This window comes from Rhinopithecus roxellana, chromosome 5 (genome assembly GCF_007565055.1).
Source record: "Rhinopithecus roxellana isolate Shanxi Qingling chromosome 5, ASM756505v1, whole genome shotgun sequence".
Taxonomy (NCBI): domain Eukaryota; kingdom Metazoa; phylum Chordata; class Mammalia; order Primates; family Cercopithecidae; genus Rhinopithecus; species Rhinopithecus roxellana.
Genome location: NC_044553.1, coordinates 16805568 through 16826669, shown reverse-complemented (window position 1 = coordinate 16826669; position 21102 = coordinate 16805568). Strand labels below are relative to the sequence as shown.

The 21102-nt window shown below is 36.8% G+C and overlaps 1 protein-coding gene and 1 non-coding gene across 2 annotated transcripts; one reads left to right on the top strand and one right to left on the bottom strand.

The window, feature by feature from the left end:
• The first annotated feature begins 4524 nt into the window (after positions 1 to 4524).
• On the top strand, positions 4525 to 4623 carry LOC115898069. The gene has a single exon (XR_004057826.1). It is a non-coding gene; the product is annotated as a small nucleolar RNA U13 (small nucleolar RNA).
• Positions 4624 to 7523: 2900 nt separating this feature from the next.
• Positions 7524 to 14238, bottom strand: LOC104673139 (olfactory receptor 4S2-like). The gene is given in 2 exon segments (XM_010377088.2): positions 7524 to 8802; positions 14205 to 14238. Coding segments are annotated over 2 exon segments (1011 nt in total). The 3' UTR covers positions 7524 to 7825.
• Between the last annotated feature and the right edge of the window lie 6864 nt (positions 14239 to 21102).

The following is a 21102-nucleotide window of genomic DNA, read 5'->3' as shown; positions in this document are numbered from 1 at the left end:
AGATTTAAATAAATAAAAGCCAAAATGAAAAAGGAGACATTACAACTAATGCTACAAAAAAACATAAAGAATCATAAGATAATGCTATGAACCATTACTAGTCAAAAGATTGGATAACCTAAAAGAAATGGATAAATTCCTAGACACATACAACCTACAAGACTGAATCATGGAGAAATGGAAAATCTTAACAGTAATGAGTAAGGAGATTGAATCAATAATAAAATCTCCTATCAAAGAAAATCTAGGACCCAATGGCTTCATAGATGAATTCTGCCAAATATTTTGAAAAGAACTAATACCAATCCTTCTAAAATCCTTCCAAAAAGTGGAAGAGGAGGGGATATTTTAAACTCATTTTACAATGCCAACATTGCCCTCATACCAAAGCCAGATAAGGACATCAACAAGAAAAATAAATAATAGGCCAATATCCCTTATGAACAAAGGTCCAAAAATCCTCAACAAACTACTGGCAAACCAAATATGCCAGGACATTAAAAAGATTTTGCATCATGACAAAGTAGGATTTATTCCTGGGATGTAAGAATTATCCAACAAACACAATCAACAAATGTGCTACACCACATTAACAGAATAAGAAATAAAAACCATGAGATCATCTAAACAAATGCAGAAAAAGCATTTGACAAAATTCAACATTCTTTCACAATACAAAATTTTCAACAATTATAGGAATGTACCTCAACACAGTAAAGGCTGTATATCACAAGCCTGTGATAAACATTATACTCAATGATGAAAAATTGAAATGTTTATCTCTAAGATCATGAACAAGACCACTCTCCCCACTTCCATTCAACATAGTACTGGGGGTAATAACCAAAGTAATTAGGAAAAAGAAATAAAATGCATCCAAATAAAAAAGTTAGTGTCTCTGTTAGATGACATAATCCTATGTAGAAAGCATCCTGAAGACTCCACTAAAAAACTGTTAGAACTAATAAGCAAATTCAGAAATTTTGCAGACGAACAAAATCAACAGAAAAAATCAGTTGCATGACTTTACACTAATAATGATCTACAGAAAAAAATCAAGAAAAAGTTATGATTTAACTTTTTATGTTATGATAAAATACTTAGGAATAAATTTAACTAAAGAGGTAGAATATCTGTACACCGAAAAGTATAAAACATTAATGAAATAAATTGCAGAAGACACAAATAAGTGAAACATATCCCATATTCATGAACTGAAAGAATTAGTACTGTTAAAAAGTCCATACTACTCAAAATGATCTGTAGATTCAATGCAATCCTTATCAAAATGGAATGAACATTTTGCACAGCAATAGGAAAAATAATTCTGAAATTCATACGCAACCACAAAAGAGCATGAAAAGCTAAAGCAATCTTGAGTATAAGTACAAAGCTAGAGGTATTAAACGTCCTGTTTTCAACTCCATTACAAAACTGTAATAATCAAAACAGATGTTGCTGGCATAAAAACACACAGACCAATAAAACAGAATAGAAAGCTCGGAAATAAACTCACATACATACAGTCAACTAATTCTTTCAACAAAGGCACCAAGAATATACAATGTAAATGACAGACTACTCTATAAATGATGTTGGGAAATTGGATATCCATATGCAAAGAATCCATGCTTCTCTTATTCCAATCACAAAAGTTAATTCAAAGTGGATTGTAGACTTAACATAGGACCTAGCCCCGTAAACTCCTAGGAGGAAGCATGGGGAAAAGTTCCTGGACATTGGCCTCATCTTTATTTGTTTGATGAAAGGGAAATCTACAGAATGGGAGAAAATATTTGTATACCATACATCCAATAAGGAGTTAATATCCAAAATATACAAAGAACTTATACAACCAAATAGCAAACAAACAAGCTTCTAAATGGGCAAAAGATATTTTTAAAATGATTTCATAAAATGGCCAAAGGATCTGAATAGACATTTTTCCAAAGAAGACACACAAATGGCCAACAGGTATATGGAAAAAATGCTCAAAATCAGAAATCATCAAGGCAAATCAAAACCTCACTGAGATATAAAAGTCCAATGATAACATGTGCTGGCAAGGATGTAAAGGAAACCTGATATGGTTTGGCTGTGTCCCCACCCAAATCCCATCTTGAATTGTAGTTCCCGTAGTCCCCACATGTCATGGGAGAGACCTAGTGAAAGGTAATTGAATCATGGGGGCAGTTTTCTATGCTATTCTTGTGATAGTGAGTAAGTTCTCACAAGATCTGATGACTTTATATGGGGCTTTATCCTTCACTCAGTTCTCAATCTGCTCTCTCTCGCCACCACGTGAAGAAAGACATGTTCACTTCCTCTTCCACCATGACTGTGACTGTAAGTTTCCTGAGGCCTTCCCAGCCATGCTGAAATGTAGGTCAATTAAACCTCTTTCCTTTATAAATTACCCAGTCTCAGATATGTCTTTATTAGCAGTGTGAGAACGGACTAATACAAAGCCCTTGTAAACTTTTGGTGGAGATATAAATTAGTACAACCATTATTGAAGGTAGTATGTAGGCTCCTCAAAAGAATAATAATAAACCTCCCATATGATACAGCAATCCCACTTCTGGGTATGCATGCAAAAGAAATAAAACCACTATCTTATATACATATCTGCACTCTCAAATTCTCTGCAGTATTATAACACTAGCCAAGATATAGAAACAACTTAAGTGTTCATCTACAGATGCATAGATTTTTTAAATGTGGTACAAATACACACAATGGATTATTCAGCCATAAAAAGAAGGAAATCCTGCTATTTGCCACAATATGGATAAACCTAGAGGACATTATGCTAAGTGCAATAAGCCAGACACATAACGACAAATACTACATGATATCGCATATAGGTGGAATCTTTAAAAAAATCAAACTCATAGCAATGAAGAGTAGAGTGGTGGTTAGCAGGGGCTAGGAAATGCCAGGAAAAAGAAGATATTGGTCAAAGGGTACAAACCTTCAGCTGCAAGATGAGTAAGTACTGGAGACCCAACGTACAGTAGCTTCAAATTTGCTAAGAAAGTAGATCTCTGCTGAGTGCGGTGGTTCACGCCTGTAATCCCAGCACTTTGGGAGGCCGAGGTGGGTGGATCACGAGGTCAGGAGATTGAGACCATCCTGGCTAACATGGTGAAACCCCGTCTCTACTAAAAATACAAAAAAAAAAAAAAAAAATTAGCCAGGAATGGTGGTGGTGGCCTGTAGTCCCAGCTACTCGGGAAGCTGAGGCAGGAGAATGGTGTGAACCCCGGAGGCAGAGCTTGCAGTGAGCTGAGATCGCGCCACTGCCCTCCAGCCTGGGCAACAGAGCGAGACTCCGTCTCAAAAAAAAAAAAAAGAAGTAGATTTCAAGTGTTAACACACATACATACACACATTATACACAAATGGTAATCATGTAACATAATGAATATGTTAATTTGGTTGTGGTAATCATTTCATAAGTATGCATATGCCCTAAATACATGCAAATTTTATTTGTAAATCATACCTCAATAAAGCCTGAAAAAATTGTAGTATATATATGCAATGGAATATTATTCAGCCTTTAAAAAGCAAGATACAGAAGGACAAATACTGCATGATCTCATTTATATGTGGAATCTAAAATACTCAAACTGGAGGTGGAATGGTGGTTGCCATGGGGTGGAAAGGAAAGGGAGAAATGAGGAAATATCGATTAAATGTTACAAAGTCTCAGTTATGCAAAATGAATTTCATTGTTTCTTTTAATGGAGACTTAATGCACAACATGGTGTCTGTATTACAATGCAATACTGTATTGGAGAACTGAAATGTACTAAGGGAGTAGATCTTAAGGGTTCACACCACACACACAAAAAGGTAACCCTGTGAGGTAAGGAATGTGTTAATTATCTTAAATGTGATCATCACTTCACAGTGTATACATATTTCAAAACATCAAGTTGCACACTTAAATATGTACAATTCTTATTTGTCAATTATACTTCAATAAAACTGGGAAAGGGGAATGAAGGAGAATAAGCTAGACCATGTGGCCACATGCAAGTTGACCTCCCACTGAAGGTCATTCCTCCTTTCAAATGGCTATCATAAATCTCTCTTTTTGGGGTTTTTGTATTTCCTCCCTCTCTCAGTCCCTTTAGGCACAATGGTGTAAACAGCTCCACTGCATCTTACCCCTGATTATAGCACTGGCCTGTGTGGTACTCTATGCCTGTAAACTCATAGACAGCATCTCTTTACATAAATCTTTATTGTCCTATATTAAGTGTGTCATTAACTTCCTGTTGGGACTCTAAATGATATAATTTTCTATAAATGTATCCTTCCTTGAGTGTATAAACTTGTTTCAAACTACTGACTGTACCTTTACAACTAAGATGCTTCAATATATTAGATAATACAAATTTTCACCCTCTCCTTTCTGTTTTAAGAACCTGGGGGGCTTCCATCTTCTGCTTTCATCCATTTCTGTTGTCTCCTATGCCTACTGTACAGCTGTCATCTTAAAAGTGCCTTTTGATCCCTTTGTGGTTCATAAGCATGATGACTGAGTTTTCGCATTCCTGCGTGAGATGTATCTCCCTCAAACCTTATAACGTGCACATTACCTGACTCACATGAAGAAAGATAAAGGAAAAAGAAAAGAGATTGGGATCTTTTTAAAAATAGCTTTAGCCACCCTGCATTGCATATATTAATTTATTGATCTCATTTCTTCCTCTTGTTTTGCTGGGACACATTATCCCATACTTTCAGAAAAAAAGAATACTTGTGAAGTAAACTTTATAAATTTTTGCATGACTAAAGCTTTATTCTATCTTCCTGATAGATTTATTCTATATAGAATTCTAGGATGAAAATCAGTTTGACGAACTTTTCCACTGTATTCTAAGGATAAGTTTGCTACAGAGCATACTCATGCCATTTTAATTTCTGCTCATTTGTGAGCTATGTGGTTTTTTCTTAATAATTTTACAGTATTTTCAATCATTAAGATGATAAAATTTCATAGTAATGTGCCTTGGGATTTTTTTAAATCTTGTGCTGGGCATTCAGTAAATCTTTCGTATTGAGAAAATTCAGCTTTTCTGTTCTAAGAAATTCATTTTCATTGTTTCTTTTAAATCCATCCTTCTGTTTGTCCTCCTGGAATATGTGTGAGTTGAATGGTTTGCCCCAACTTGACTCCTTATGTTTCTTGTTTTTATCTTTCCTATTTTCTATTTCTTTGACATTTTTATTCTACTTTCATAGAGACTGTACTTTTATGACTTCTTTGACTACTTGTTTTCTTATAATGCCATACTAATTTGTTTTAATTTTGTTTATTGTTCTTTTTATTTGATTTTATTTACTTTCCAAAAATAATTTTTTCTATATTTTTTCAATGCATCATATTCTTATTTAAAGATTACAAATATTTCCTTTCATTGATGAGAAGAGATACAGCTTTTTAAAGTTTTTCTTTCCCTGAATTACCTCAAATTCTATCAGTTTCCTTTTGGTTTTTTTAAAGACTGACTTTTTTCTTTTTTCAAAACCCTTATGTAAATGTTTAATTTATTGGTAGGCTTCTGGTTAGGGTTCCAGTAGAAACGTAGCCATTTCATTTGTAATCTCCAAAGGCAGATGTGACATTAACATTCATTTTCTTAAGCAAAGGTGCCAACATTCGGTCTGTGACTCATATGCCACCGATGGCATCTGGGAGCAAAAAGAGAGGATGGAAGATTGAACTGTTCCTTTCTCTTAATTTTCATTAGCAGCCCTGAACCTCCTCTGTTCCATACATGGAGAGTAGAAAAGAATATACATCACTTATATTCTTCATAAGTGGCGGATCTCAGATAAAAATCCATTAAAAAAGAGAAAAAAGTAAGTGATGTTTTATAAATGCCATCTCCTCCTGACCTGGCATCCTGGCATCCCAATCATCATAGGGATTCCAGGAAGTGAATCTCTGCTCTTTTCCTCACTATTCCTCTCTGTTGGTAATTTAGACTTAGCCTTCCCAATGCTGTCAAATCAGTTACTACTTTTTTGTCTTACCTTTTCCAAACTTTTGTTGAAATGTCTTGGCATCTAACTCCTGTCCTGTTTTGTTCCTGTGGGTCTAAGCCATTTTTTTCTCGCTGCAAGTGTTGTTGTTGTGATTGTTATTGTTATTATAATACTTCGCTCTTAGGAGGAAAAAGAAAACCACATGTATTCTATCATTTTAAATATAATTTGTGTGTTTGTTGTTTATCTTAAAAAATCAGGAGTTAAAAAAAGATAGAATTACCCTTTTGCAAAGGGAAAGTAATATGAAAATAACTATAAGGCAATGCAATAACTATAAGGAAATTTTAATCATCAAAATGTTCATGGTGATCATGTATGAGATGGCTGGAGTAGACAAACCATTTTAAAGATTTTTCAAAAGTGCCACCAACCAACTACTATTAATATCAGATTGTCCACACTGGGCTTCAAAAGGAATATCTTTTTCTTATAAGGTCATTCTAAATTATTGAATTGAAGTTTAAAAGAACCTGAGGCAAGTCAATGCAATATTTTAGTTGGACCACCATAAATAATGTCAGGTCCCCATTACTAAAGAAAAAAATTAGAAATTGGAGTTGTGATCAATAGATTCTGAAAAGTACCTACTGTGCAAGCCCCTCTGTTCCATACATAGAGAGTAGAAAAGAATATACATCACTTATATTCTTCATAAGTGGCGGATCTCAGATAAAAATCCATTAAAAAAGAGAAAAAAGTAAGTGATGTTTTATAAATTATATACAGGATTGCTTAAGGCATATAGAAAATAAATGTTGAATAGAAATAATCAGAGCAGAATTCTTGAACAATATGAGTCATGAGATAATATCTAAGAAAATTTATCAGAAGAAAAATGCCTTTTCCAGAACACTGAGAATACTCATCTGTTTTTCAGCTTTACTAAGAATACCACAAAAAGAAAATGTGCTTATTCCATTTTGTTCTTTTAAAGAACTGAAGACAAGTTCAACTAAAAATTTATAACAGAATTACATCTCCTTAGTCATTTCAATAGTACAAATATCAACTCATTTTAGTTGCTTTAATCTAGTCTGTATATTTATTGCCAAAAAAGAGTAAGATTTCTTTCAGTAAAAATAGTATTATACTAATGTAGTAGAAGAGTATTCAAATTTTCCAAGAGGGTCTTTAAAGAAATTGCTGTCCACCTCAAAATATGTAAAGTTATATTTTCTTTCCTGTACAGAAACCATCCTTCAGGCAATTTATTGATTGTAGGAAGTAGATATTTCTATGTCTGCATTTGTTGTATTGTATTATAATTATCTCCTTGCAAATCTGTTTCCCCAAATAGATTTTGCAATATTGATAGGAAAATATTAGAAAAGGAAGAAAAAGAAAACAAAATAAGGAAGGAAAGAAGGAGGGAACAACAGTGTAGCTTCTGGTAAATTAGACTTCTTTTTTGAAGAGACATGATCTGGTGTGAAGATATGATCAGGGATATCTTTCTCTTATAACCCCATTCTAAATTATTGATCTGTAGCCTAAGAGAGTTTGATGTGGATAGAAGGGATCCAACGTTAAATGAGCTATTGAGTAGCAGTGTTAACTCTTTTACTCTAGAAGTAAGAGAGGATAAACCTTGCCAAATATGGAAAGGTTTAAGTTTAGTCTGTCTAAAATAGCCTTAAATTATTTCCTGTTAGACAAAATATAAAAGCTGCATTTAGGAACAATTTTTTTTAATTATTAATAAATTAGGGATCATTGAAGGTATCCACTAATTCTTTGATTTTGCAATTCTGACAAACTATTCTCTCTGCTTTTCCTTCAAGGAGATCTTGCTACTCCATAGCCGCCTCATGGCATTCTTTACATCCTCATTCCTCAGCGTATAGATGAGTGGGTTCAGCATTGGGTTGATGGTGGTATAGAACACAGACACAGCTTTATCCAATGGGAAAGTAGTGGATGGATGGAGATAAATAAAGATACACGGAACAAAGAAGAAAGTTACTACAGTCAGATGAGATCCACAGGTAGAGAGAGCTTTGCGTCGGCTCTCTGCAGACTGTTTTCAAAGACTAAACAGAATGACTGTATAGGAGGCCAAAAGAATAAGGAAACACCCCAGGGAAATGAGACCACTGTTGGCAACTACGAACATATTTACCAGAGTTGTATCAGCACAGGCAAGTTTTAGGACTGGGTGGATATCACAAAAGTAATGGTCTATAACCTGAGCATTACAGAAGGGCAGCTGGAAGGTCAGGAGGGTCTGAACAAAGGTATGACCCAGGGCCCCCAACCAGGACAGTGATGCCAGCACAGTACAAGCATTAGCACTCATGATGACAGTGTAACAGAGGGGTTGGCAGATAGCAGCAGAACGATCAAAAGCCATGACAGTCAAAACAAAAATCTCAGCACAACCAAAAAAGTGGAAGGCAAACATCTGAGTTATACAGCCCCAGTAAGAAATAGTCTTTTTCTCAGAAACAAAGTCTGCAATCATCTTGGGTGCTGTGGCTGAGGAACAGGAAATGTCCACAAAAGACAGGTTACTGAGGAAGAAATACATGGGTGTGTGTAGTCGGGAGTCAGAAAAGACCATAAGCAAAATGAGCAAATTTCCCACCATGATCACAATGTAGAAGAGGAGAAATAAGACAAAGAATATCAATTGCATTCCAGAATCTTGGGAAAGTCCCAGGAATATAAACTCAGTGACATTGTTGGCCACTTTCGTGGGGCCCCAGGCAGGACTGGTGGAGTGACTCTGGTTCTCTGCAAAAATAAACACATGTTATAAACCATTGTAAGCATGGTAAAGCCTAACAGTAAGAGTCTTGTGAAAATATCTACATGATGTTAAATATGGTAGAGAAAGTTCTTCATATTTCTTGAGCATAGTTCATGAATATTTTTCTTGCTATTAGCTTTATTTCTACATTATTGACTCACATTTGAATTTCTTTCATAAATTAGTCTTATAGTTCCTTTTCTCCATACCAGAACCTAGAGAATCTGAGACTTTTTTATTGAATTTAATGTTTTTCCCTAATCAGTACTCTCTCTCCCCACCTCCAACTTCTCTTGTCAGAAATTTGCTTTGGAGTGAAAACTTTGTTTATTTAATTAAGTAATTATTTTTTGAGGCTGTAAATAAAAGCATGAAGTCAGAGTATAAGATCTGATGTATAAAATTTCAGGATCCTTCAAAGATAATATACACTACTCACCTATAGAAAAGTAACATTTAATCAAGAGAGGAAGACTCAGATTCCAATTTCTCGATTAGATTGAAAGTCTCAATTCAATTATGTTCTCACTCATAGGTGGGAATTGAACGATGAGATCACTTGGACTCGGGAAGGGGAACATCACACACCAGGGCCTATTATGGGGAGGGGAGAGGGGGGAGGGATGGCATTGGGAGTTATACCTGATGTAAATGATGAGTTCATGGGTGCTGAGGAGTTGATGGGTACAGCACACCAACATGGCACAAGTATACATATGTAACAAACCTGCACCTTGTGCACATGTACCCTAGAACTTAAAGTATAATTAAAAAAAATTAAGTCATTTTTGATGCTTATAAATCAACATTGAGGAAGTCTGAATCATAAACCTTGACCTGCAGGTTGAAAATTCCATTTTGCTTGCCAATAAGGAATACGTGAGAAATGATCAACTTATACAGAGAAATACTTTTTTCTATGTTGCCCTGAAGAGTTGAAACATTTAAAAGTTATTGAGTTCCCTATCATCCTCAATCCCTTTGCAGGTCCCTGTCATTCTCAATCCCTTTGCCTTGAAAAAGACCCAGATAACTCTCTGTCCTTGTGATCACAGATAAAAATTAGGAATGAAATGTATCATACAGATAATGTTATAAATGATAGTTTAAAAATAAGTGTCTGAAACCGTTTTATAAACTATAGTAGGAATGCTTACGTCATACAGAGAAAATAATGGTTAAAAATAATCAGGAAAAAATTCTTAAAGGAGATTAATATTAGACAAGATCTGAAGTTTCTTAAAATAAAAATGGCTTTTATGAAATATGAAAATTACAAGCTATTTTCCATCTTTACTTAGAATACCTCTTTTCTGCATGGACAGCAGAAAGAGCACTGCCCAGAAGCTGAATGGTGTAAGTTTGAGTGCCCTCATCATCAACTTTATAACTTTGGGTAAATCTATTTATCTTCCCTGAATCTCAGCTTTCTCATCTATAGAAGATGAATGATAAAATTTTTTACCTCACAAAACTGTTTCAGAATTCAAATGAGATCTATAGAACATGTTTTGAATTTATGAGGTGTTTCCTTTTAATTTGAATCTATCAAGTGGAATCTCTCCGGTAAGCACAATTTGTAATTTGGTCTATTTTGTTATTATATAAAAGCTATATAATGTAACTACTAGAAAATATTAAAAACATATATAATTTTATTTCTGAGATAATAGCTATAATGTCTGCCCATCTCCATTAAAGAAATATCATTAATAGTTGCTAACATTTATTGAGCATTTTACCATGTGCAGAATCGTCTGCTAAACTCTTTGCATATGTTACTTCATTCCATCCTCACAATAATATCATAATTTTTATTATCTCCATTTTACAGAGCAGAGCACTAAAGATTAAAGAGGCAAATTGCCCAATATAATTTTCAGTGAAAAGGCTGGTATAATTGTGGTATTCTTATTCCAGAACACACCTAACTTACAAATCCTTAAATAGATGATAGGTAGATAGAAAGATTAGATAGATAGATGGTAGATAGATAGATACATAGATACATAGATACATAGATATATACATAGATACATAGATAGATACATAGAAACATAGATACATAGATAAATTTCTCATAAAAGAACTGAATTTGTTATTTATTTTATTTTATTGTTATTATTATTTTTTGGAGAGGAAGTCTCACTCTGTCGCCCAGGCTGGAGTGGAATGGTGCAATCTCGGCCCGCTGCAAGCCCCACCTCCCGGGTTCAAGTGATTATCCTGCCTCGGCCTCCCGAGTAGCTGGGATTACAGGCACTTGCTACCACAAAAAGAAGTGAATTTAAACAATTGCTTTCTTATCGTGCAAAGTCCTTCAATTGGAGAATATGTTTCACATTCCTAAAATCTTTGAATAGTTTGTGCCCTTTACCAGCAAAGCCAAATTGTGCTCAGTCATCACCAGTTGGCAAAATCATTAGGGTTGAAAAAATATTTAGGTAAATAGAAAACACTTATATTGTACTTAAACTATATACCAACTTTGATTCTAGATGTTTTACATATTATAGCTCCTTTAACACCCATAATGATCTTATAAAGTAATCTCTCACTACTATTCCCATTTCAGAAATGAGGAAACTGAAGCAAGAGTAACTAACTTGCCCAAGGTCATAGAGCTAGTGACTGGCAGAGTTGGTATTTGAACCTACACAATGGGATTTCAGGATTTATTTTCCTAACTACTACGCATATCCTAGGTCTGATGGCATCAAAGCCACTAAATATCTTTCTCATTTGAAAGCCTTAAACCTTCACAATAATCAAAAGACTCCTTTTCTTCTAATCATGAAAAGTTTTTTTAAATTATATACGCTATTTAGAGACAAAGACTATAGCTACAACTGGCAAGATCATCACAGCATAGAGTCTGTGCCCAACTTTTCTCAAATTAAATTTACAGTGGGGATGTAATAACAAGTGATGGGATACTGATCATTAATTCAGTCATTATTTGATTTGGCAAGTATTGTCAATCAAGTGGAGGAGGTCCACATGTAAACTGTGACAGTTCTCTATGAAAGGGCTCAGGAAGGAAGCCCAGGAGAGACAGGATTGCCTTTTCAAACGCTGTCACTGAGTAGAATTCTGATAGATGAGTTAGAGTTAACCTGATGATGATGAGGATTGCAGGGTGTAGGCACAAAAGAGTAGACAGGGCAGGAAGAACTTTGCAGGCCTAGCAAATAGAATATGTGAAGGTAAAAATCATCATACCATCCTCTTTGGGGAGTGCCAGCAAGTTGAGTATGATTCAGCACAGAATCCACATAGAAAAGTGTCAGAAGATGAGGCTGAAAAGAAGTCAAGCCTAGATTACAGAGTCTTATGTGTTAAGCTTAAAAGTTAGCAATTGATCTTGAATTAATTGGGGTGCCATAAAGAAAGACCATGGCCACAGGAGGAAAGTAGCTGCGATGGAAGGTGGGGAAGAGAAGTTGTGAAAAAGAAGATGCCTGGAACCCCAACTTGTCTAGGTTCAAATTTCGGCTTTATCATTTACTAACTTTATGACTTTAGGCAAGTTACTTCACTTCCCTTTGCCTCAGTATTCTCAAGTGTAAAATGTGGATAAGAATAGTACATTTATATAGAGTGTTGTAGATATTAAATATATATTACATATAAAGCACTTATGGGCATAACATACTTTAAGTGAATATATAATTATCATTATCCATCTTAGCTATCAGAGAAAATGCTGATTGGAAGGAGAGACAGATGCCTAGATAGGAGTCATCTTAGAACACTAACCTCCTTACTATATTGGCCTCTTGATTCTCATCTATATGCATGCTCATGCTTGTCCAAATCTTAGACTGTGTATCTACTGCTCACACTTACCCTCTCAAATATATTCCTTTGACTGGAGCAGCAACAGAGTACATTCTACATCCTTGCATAGATGTATTCAAGAGTTCAGGCATGGATGCCCAAAGATGTTTGGACCGCTGCTGTATTCACCCTGAGTGGGGACAACTCAACTTTATCTAGACTCCTCCTGAGGAGTTCATCAAATTAATCAAAGTCTAGGACTCAAGATCTTTTTGCTATCTGTGCTGGGAGAAACAGCACAGGATTTAAGATAGAACAACTCACAGCTCTGCTTCTTCAAGCTATGTAACATTAACATAATTTTTCTAACATCTATTAACCTCCCCTGTGAGATAATGCTACCCATGGTAAGACTCAAATTAGATAATGGACCAAAAAATCAATAAACAATCTGTCAGACTAACTCTTGATCGTTTTTGTGGTAGAATTTCAGGAACACCGGTATCAGACATCTGAACTCTATGAACCAGAGCCTTTATGGGATGGATTGTTTCTACTGGTCTACCCAGGTTCTTAGGTTAAACTTGATCTCTTTAAGACAATGCTAAAGAATATATATTAGTTAAAATAGGATTTATGTAGTTAAAGAAAAAATTTCCTCCTTTATTTAGCTCCATGAGCCTACACAAATTATTTCCAATAGAACAACTTCAAAGAATGCAACTCTTGGAATCTTCTGGGAAAGAGATTGTCTTAGTCCCTCTCCTGACGGATTTACAAAGGGCAGCCATATACTATTCTGGATCTCTTTCCTAACAGCAAGTTCTATCTCATGGAAAACTTTTCGTACAATAGTGTTCTTGACTTCAATATCCCTCATAGAGACATTATGACACATGTGCATGCTTTTATGTCTCTTGTTACCTGACATTATTTTATTACTTATTAATCCTATCCTGTTCCTCTAATTGGCCCCAATTGAGGAAACAATTTACTAATCTTTGTGGAGCTGAAAGATAAGGAAAAATATTGAAAAAAATCTGCAAATGAGTTAACATAGCACAATGTATAGATTGTTTAAGGTATCATCTATTTGATTTATATTTCATAAGTACCAATATTAATGCATCCTTTCACTTAATAAATATTTACTAAACTTAATGAGACCCAATTCCTGACATAAAACCATTTATTTTAGAGCAGCAGTTTTAAATGACCTCCCTAAATCATCTTAGACTGAAGCATAATTTATGTTAAGTCCTATACTTATCTATGTATAAAGAATTTTAGAGATTGTTTGATTTTATCACACTCATCTAACCATTGGGAAAAAAATAAGGTACAGAGAGGGGAATTAAATTATCTAAGTTTACTGATTATGGTAAACCTAGTAAACCTAGGACTAAATTCCAATTGAAATTATATTGACACACACTTTAAATTGTAATATACTATTTCTTAAATTAATTACTAGAACAGATGTTATAAAGCAGGTGAAGAATTTATAGAAGTAAAGAATTTATCTTTGAATGTAATTTGAATCAATGAAAATTGACCTTGCCTCTTTCACTGGTGGTTAAGGTATCATTCTAGATGGAAAGCTTACCCTGGACTTTTTCTTGACTGTGGTCCCACCGCATGGATTTGAGCAATCCAAGATCTTGGATCAGAAAAGCCTTTGAAATAAAAATGTGATCGATACCAAAATATGCACACTAAAAGACTGAGATTTATATAATGATGCTTCTCTTATATACGGGCCACATTTCCTCTTGTACAGCCTAAAAAGCGGTCTTGAGTTTGTTTTCTCTCTCTCTTCTTTCTCTCGCTGTTTCTCCCTCAGAAAGATAGTATTTTATGAGTTTACAGCCATGCCATAGCTTCTGATCTTGGTACGCAAAAGATTTCTACATTCCTGGCTGCCAAAGGGAAGAAACTCTCAGCAATCTTTATGCATCATCGAAACCCTGAGGGAAATGATGGACAAGTGATTGGGTAAGCAGCTGAAGAATATGATTAGGCAGAGAAAGTGCACGTGTAGTCTCTACTAAATAACTCCTTGTAAAACCATGCTGAAAGCTGGCTGAAAACAAGACTTTTAATTAGAGTATTGAAGATGAAGAGTTGGTCAATATTTCCAGCAGAAGCAGCAGCATGTTCAGAGGGATAGAAATATGAGGAAGCTCCACATAGTTCAGAGGTTCAAACAGTGGAACAGGACTGGGCAAAAATTGGAATTAGGATTGATAATTGATCTTGGAACAAGATTTTCTACTAGAACAAGGCCTAAGGTGTAGAGTGGTGTTGTAGTATGAGAAATATTAGTTATTATCCTAGATTTTCTTATCACCATGCAGAACCTATACCCCTACAGAATCTCATAATATGTGTACCAGAATCTGAGGTAGGATAGAACATGGAAACAAGAAAGTATAGGTTTGATGAAATAAGAAGGACAGACTGGTAGGGCTAGGATGTATATGTTAATTGACTAAACTGAGGCATTTTACTATGTAGACATATTTCAAAACATCATGTTGTACATGACAAATATATACATGTTTTACATGTCAAGTAAATAAATAAGAAACCATGCACAGATGTGGGCAGAGTGGAGGGGGAGTCAAATGTTCACTTAAAGAGATAAAAACTAGAACTGCACTGCATTTATGTTATAGATTTCACCACTTCCTCTAAGTAATGGAAGCTCACCAGGCATTTTCAAGTATTTATTTACAGAATAATTTCAAAAAGCTCTTTGGGAACATAAAGAACATAAGGACAATAAATTAAATAACTGCCATGATAAATAAAAAATGGACAACATGAGTAAGCCATTTCCTTAAGGAAGAACTAATGAAATCTGAATCAAAGGTACAATGTAATTAATAATAATGCATCAATATTGGTTTATCTGTTTGACAAATGTATCATAGTAATATAACAATAAGAAAAATAGCCTGAGGTATAATTATATTCTGTGATATCCAACATTTATGTAAATCTGTAACTATCCCAAATTTTAAAAATTATTAAATTTAAAAATGATGTTATAAAATCTTTGAAAGCATGTTGTAAGCCAGAAATCTGGGAGGGCCTATAAACATCTGCTTTATTCATTCCCTTTCATTCCTTTTTTAATTTCAACTTTTATTTTAGATACAGAGGGTACACGTGCAGGTTTGTTATGTGGGTTTGTTGCACCAAGGTAGTAAGTATAGTACCCAACAGATAGTTTCCCAATCCATCCCCCACCCTTCCTCACACCTCTTGTAGTCCGCAGTGTCTATTGTTCCCATGTATATGTCCATGTGTGCTTAACGTTTAGCTCCCACTGGTAAGTGAGAACATGTAGTATTTGGCTTTCTGTTCCTGAATTAATTTGCTTAGGATTATTGCCTGTAGCTCCATTCATGTTGCTGCAAAAGACATGATTTCATTCTTTTTTGTGGTTGCATAGTTTCTGATAATGTATATACCATATTTTCTTTATCTAGTCTACCATTTATGGGCACCTAGGTTGATTCTGCCTTTACTGAATAGTGCTGAGAAGAACATACAAGTGTATGTGTCTTTTTGGTCTTTTTGGCATAATCTATTTGTCATAATCTATTATATATATATGTGTGTGTGTGTGTGTGTGTGTGTGTGTGTGTAATAGAGAGAGAGAGAGAGAGAAATAGGATTGCTGGATCAAATAGTAGCTTTGTTCTAAGTGATTTGAGAAGTCTCCAAAATTCTGCCCACAGGGGCTGAACTAATTTACATTCCCAACAGCACTGTATAAGCACTCCTTTTTTTCTACAGGCTCACAAGCACCTATTGTTTTTGACCTTTTAATAATAGCCATTCTGATTAGCATGAGATGGTATCTCATTGTGGTTTTGATATGAATTTCTCCGACAATTAGTGATGATAAGCATTTTTTCATATGTTTGTTGGCTGCTTGTATGTCTTTTTATTGAGAATGATCTATTCATATCTTTTTCCCATTATTAATAGGGCTATTTGTTTTTTGTCCATTGTATTGTTTAAGTTCTATTTACATTTGGGATATTAGACCTTTGTCAGATGCACAGTTTGCAAATATTTTCTCCCATTCTGTAAGTTGTCTGTTTCCCCTCTTGGTAGTTTCTCTTTCTGTATAGAAGCACTTTAGTTCACCTAAGTCCCACTTGTCAATTTTTGGTTTTGTTGCAATTTCTTTGGGGGACATAGCTAATTTTTTTTCCCAAGGCCAATGTCCAGAAGAATATCTCCTAGGTTTTGGTCTAGGATTTTTATAGTTTGTGGTCTTACATTTAAATATTTAATCCATCCTGTTAATTTTCTTATATGGTGAAAAGCAAGGGTCTAGCTTCATCCTCTGAAAGAACACATTCCTCCATATATCACAGCCTTGAGCCCGACACATCACATCCCCCCATATGCCTCCACTTCCTGGGCCCGACACAAACACTTTCCTCCATATATCACAGCCTTGAGACATCCCCCCATATGCCTCCACTTCCTGGGCCCGACACAAACACATTCCTCCATATATCTCAAAGAAAAACAACACCTGGAGAATCTCCGATAAGGTTACAACCATTTGTAAAAGCGCAGGAACCAATAAGAAAGCTGCTAAAAGTATAACTTAATACGTTAACCAATTGTAATGCTGTAACCAAGAAGAATTCCCTTGTAACCTACATATCCTGTTTTCATCAGGCCATAAAAAGCGAGCACATGCATTGTTCGGGGCCCTCTTGTATGTTGTAGAATGGAGGGACCAAGTTCGAACTTGCATTAAAGATGCTTGCCGCTTGGCTTTGACTCTGGACTCTGGTGGTCTTCTTCGGGGAATAAACGGTCTGGGCATAACATTTGGGGGCTCTCCCGGGATTCCCCAAGCCCACCAGACCCCTGGTCAATGGATCTACCAGGATCGATCTGCTGATAGGTGAGCTGGCTCGTCTCTGTTTGTCTGTCTGTGTCTGTTCTGAATCTGCGGCTCTCTGAGTCCATTCTGAATCTGAGCCTCATCTCTGTTTGCCTGTCTGAATCCGTTCTGAATCTGAGGCTGTTAGCCTGTCTGAATCCGCTCTGAGTCTGAGGCTCGCGAGGTCTGAAACTGAAGCTGAAAGCTGGCATAAGTCCTGGCGGACGCGCTATAGGACAGCCAGCGGAGACCGGTGGGAGACGTCCCCTGGCTCTCATCTGATTCTTGTCTGAATTTATTCTGACCCAGATTTCTGGAGTGCACCTGCGACTGACATAACTTGTTCTGACCCAGATTTCTGGAGCGCGCCTGCGACTGACATAACTTGTTGTTGATATTCCGTAACTCACTTTCCCTTGCAGGACCTGTTTACCTGATAGCAGGGACCCACTGTCCACAGAACCCCCTCCGTACCTCTCTGGGCCACAGGCCTCAGCCTGTGCCGCGGGAGGGAGCAGGCGGACGGGAGGTGGCCAGCGCACCCGGACCCACTGAAAGGGAAAGTAACTCTGAAGGGCTGGCGTGGGTCCTCTGTAAGCTGAGCGCTGGTCCCCTGGGCCCCGCTTTTCTTTCTCTATACTTTGTCTCTGGGTCTTACTTCTTTTCTAAAGTCTCTCATTCCACCTAACGAGAAACACCCACAGGTGTGGAAGGGCAGACCACCCCTTCATCTGGTGCCCAATGTAGGAGCTTTTCTCTAAGGTGAAGGTACGCCGGAGCGTGGTCATTGAGGACAAGTCGACAAGAGACTCCCGAGTGCGTCTACAGTCAGCCTTGTGGTAAGCCTGTGCGCTCGGAAGAACCTAAGGTAACGATGGGGCAGACTAAAAGTAAATATGCCTCTCATCACAGCTTTATAAAAATTATCTTAAAAAGAGGGGAAATTAAAGTGTCTACCAAAAATCTAATTATGCTCTTTCAAACAATAGAACAGTTTTGTCCATGGTTTCCAGAATAGGGAACTTTAGATCTAAAAGATTGGGAAAAAATTGGCAAAGAATTAAAACAAGCAATTAGGGAAGGTAAAATCATCCCACTTACAGTATGGAATGATTGGGTCATTATTAAAGTAGCTTTAGAACCGTTGCAAACAGAAGAAGATAGTGTTCCAGTTTCCGATGTCCCTAAAAGCTGTGCAGTAGAATGTGAAAAAGAGGCAGGGATAGAATCCCGGAAAGGAAAAGCAAGTTCACACTGTAAATGTGTAGCAGAGCTGGTAATGGCTCGGTCAATGCAAAATGTTGACGATAATCAATTACAGGAGGTAATATATCCTGAAACGTTAAAATTAGAGGAAAAAGATCCAGAATTAGCAGAGCCATCAGAGTCTAAACCACGATGGCCAACTCCTCTTATAGCAGCTCAGATGCCTGTAACCTTACAACCTCAAATGCAGGTTAAACAAGTACAAACTCCAAAAGAAGATCAAATAGAAAAAGATAGAGTCTCTGCCATGGCAATGCCAATCCAAATACAGTGTCCACAATATCAGCAGGTAGAAAATAAAACCCAGCCACCAGTAGCCTATCAATACTGGCCGCCAGCTGAACTGCAGTATCTGCAGCCCCCAGAAAATCCGTATGGACAGCGAGGAACATTTCCAGTGCCACAGGGCAGGGCGCCATATCCTCAGCTGCCCACCATGAGACTTAATCCTACAGCACCGCCTAGTACACAGGGTAGTGCAATACATAAAATTACTGATGAGGCAAGAAAACAGGGAGATATTGAGGCATGGCAATTCCCAGTAATATTAGAAGCAAGACCACCTGGAGAAGGGGCCCAAGAGGGAGAGCCTCCCGTAGCTGAAGCCAGATATCAGTCCTTTTCTATAAAAATGCTAAAAGAGATGAAAGAGGGAGTAAAACAGTATGGACCCAACTCTCCTTACATGAGAACATTATTAGATTCCATTGCTCATGGACATAGACTCATTCCTTATGATTGGGAGATTCTGGCAAAATCCTCACTTTCACCCTCTCAATTTTTACAATTTAAGACTTGGTGGATTGATGGGGCACAAGTGCAGGTCCGAAGAAATAGGACTGCCAATCCTCCAATTAACATAGATGCAGATCAACTATTAGGAATAGGTCAAAATTGGAGCACTGTTGACTAACAAGCAATAATGCCAAATGAGGCCATTGAGCAAATCAGGACTATCTGCCTTAGGGCCTGGGAGAAAATCCAAGACCCAGGAACCGCCTGCCCCTCCTTTCACTGTCAGGAAACGAGAGGAGGGGCCAGCCTCAGGCCCCGCAACAAACTGGGGCATTCAAAATTCAACCCTTTGTTCCTCAGGGTTTTCAGGAATAACAACCCCCACTGTCGCAAGTGTCTCAGGGAATAAGCCAGTTATCACAATACAGCAATTATCCCCTGCCACAAGTGGCAGTGGAGCAGTAGATTTGTGTACTTTACAAGCAGTCTCTCTGCTTCCAGGGGAGCCTCCACAAAAAATCCCCACCGGGGTGTACGGCCCATTGCCTGAGGGGACTGTAGGACTAATCTTAGGAAGATCAAGTTTAAATCTAAAAGGAGTTCAAATTCATACTGGTGTGGTTGATTCAGACTATGAAGGCGAAATTCAATTGGTTATTAGTTCCTCAATTCCTTGGAGTGCCAGTCCAGGAGACAGGATTGCTCAATTATTACTTCTACCTTATATTAAAGTTGGAAACAGTGAAATAAAAAGAACAGGAGGGTTCAGAAGCACTGATCTGGCAGGAAAAGCTGCATATTAGGCAAGTCTGGTCTCTGAGAGCAGACCTGTGTGTAAGGCCATTATTCAAGGAAAACAGTTTGAAGGGTTGGTAGACACAGGAGCAGATATCTCTGTCATTGCTTTAAATCAGTGGCAAAAAAAAAAAAAAAAAAAAAATTGGCCTAAACAAAAGGCTGTTACAAGACTTGTCGGCATAGGCACAGCTTCAGAAGTGTATGAAAGTACAATGATTTTACATTGTTTAAGGCCAGATAATCAAGAAAGTACTCTTCAGCCAATGATTACTTCAATTCCTGTTAATCTGTGAGGTCGAGATTTGTTACAACAATGGGGTGCAGAAATCATTATGCCTGCTCCATTATACAGCCCCACAAGTCAAAAAAATCATGACTAAAATGGGATATATACCAGGGAAAGGATTAGACAAAAAAAAAATGAAAATGGCATTGAAGTCCCAATTGAGACTAATTAAAAAAAAAAAGGAATAGGGTATCCTTTTTAGGGGTGGCCACTGTAGAGCCTCCTAAACCCATTCCATTAACTTGGAAAACAGAAAAACCGGTATGGGTAAATCAGTGGCCGCTACCAAAGCAAAAACTGGAGGCTTTACACTTATTAGCAAAGGAACAATTAGAAAAGGGACACATTGAGCCTTCATTCTCACCCTGGAATTCTCCTGTATTTGTAATTCAGAAAAAAAAAATCAGGCAAATGGCGTATGTTAATGGACTTAAGAGCCGTAAATGCTGTACTTCAACCCATGGGGCCTCTCCAACCTGGATTGCCCTCTCCGGCCAT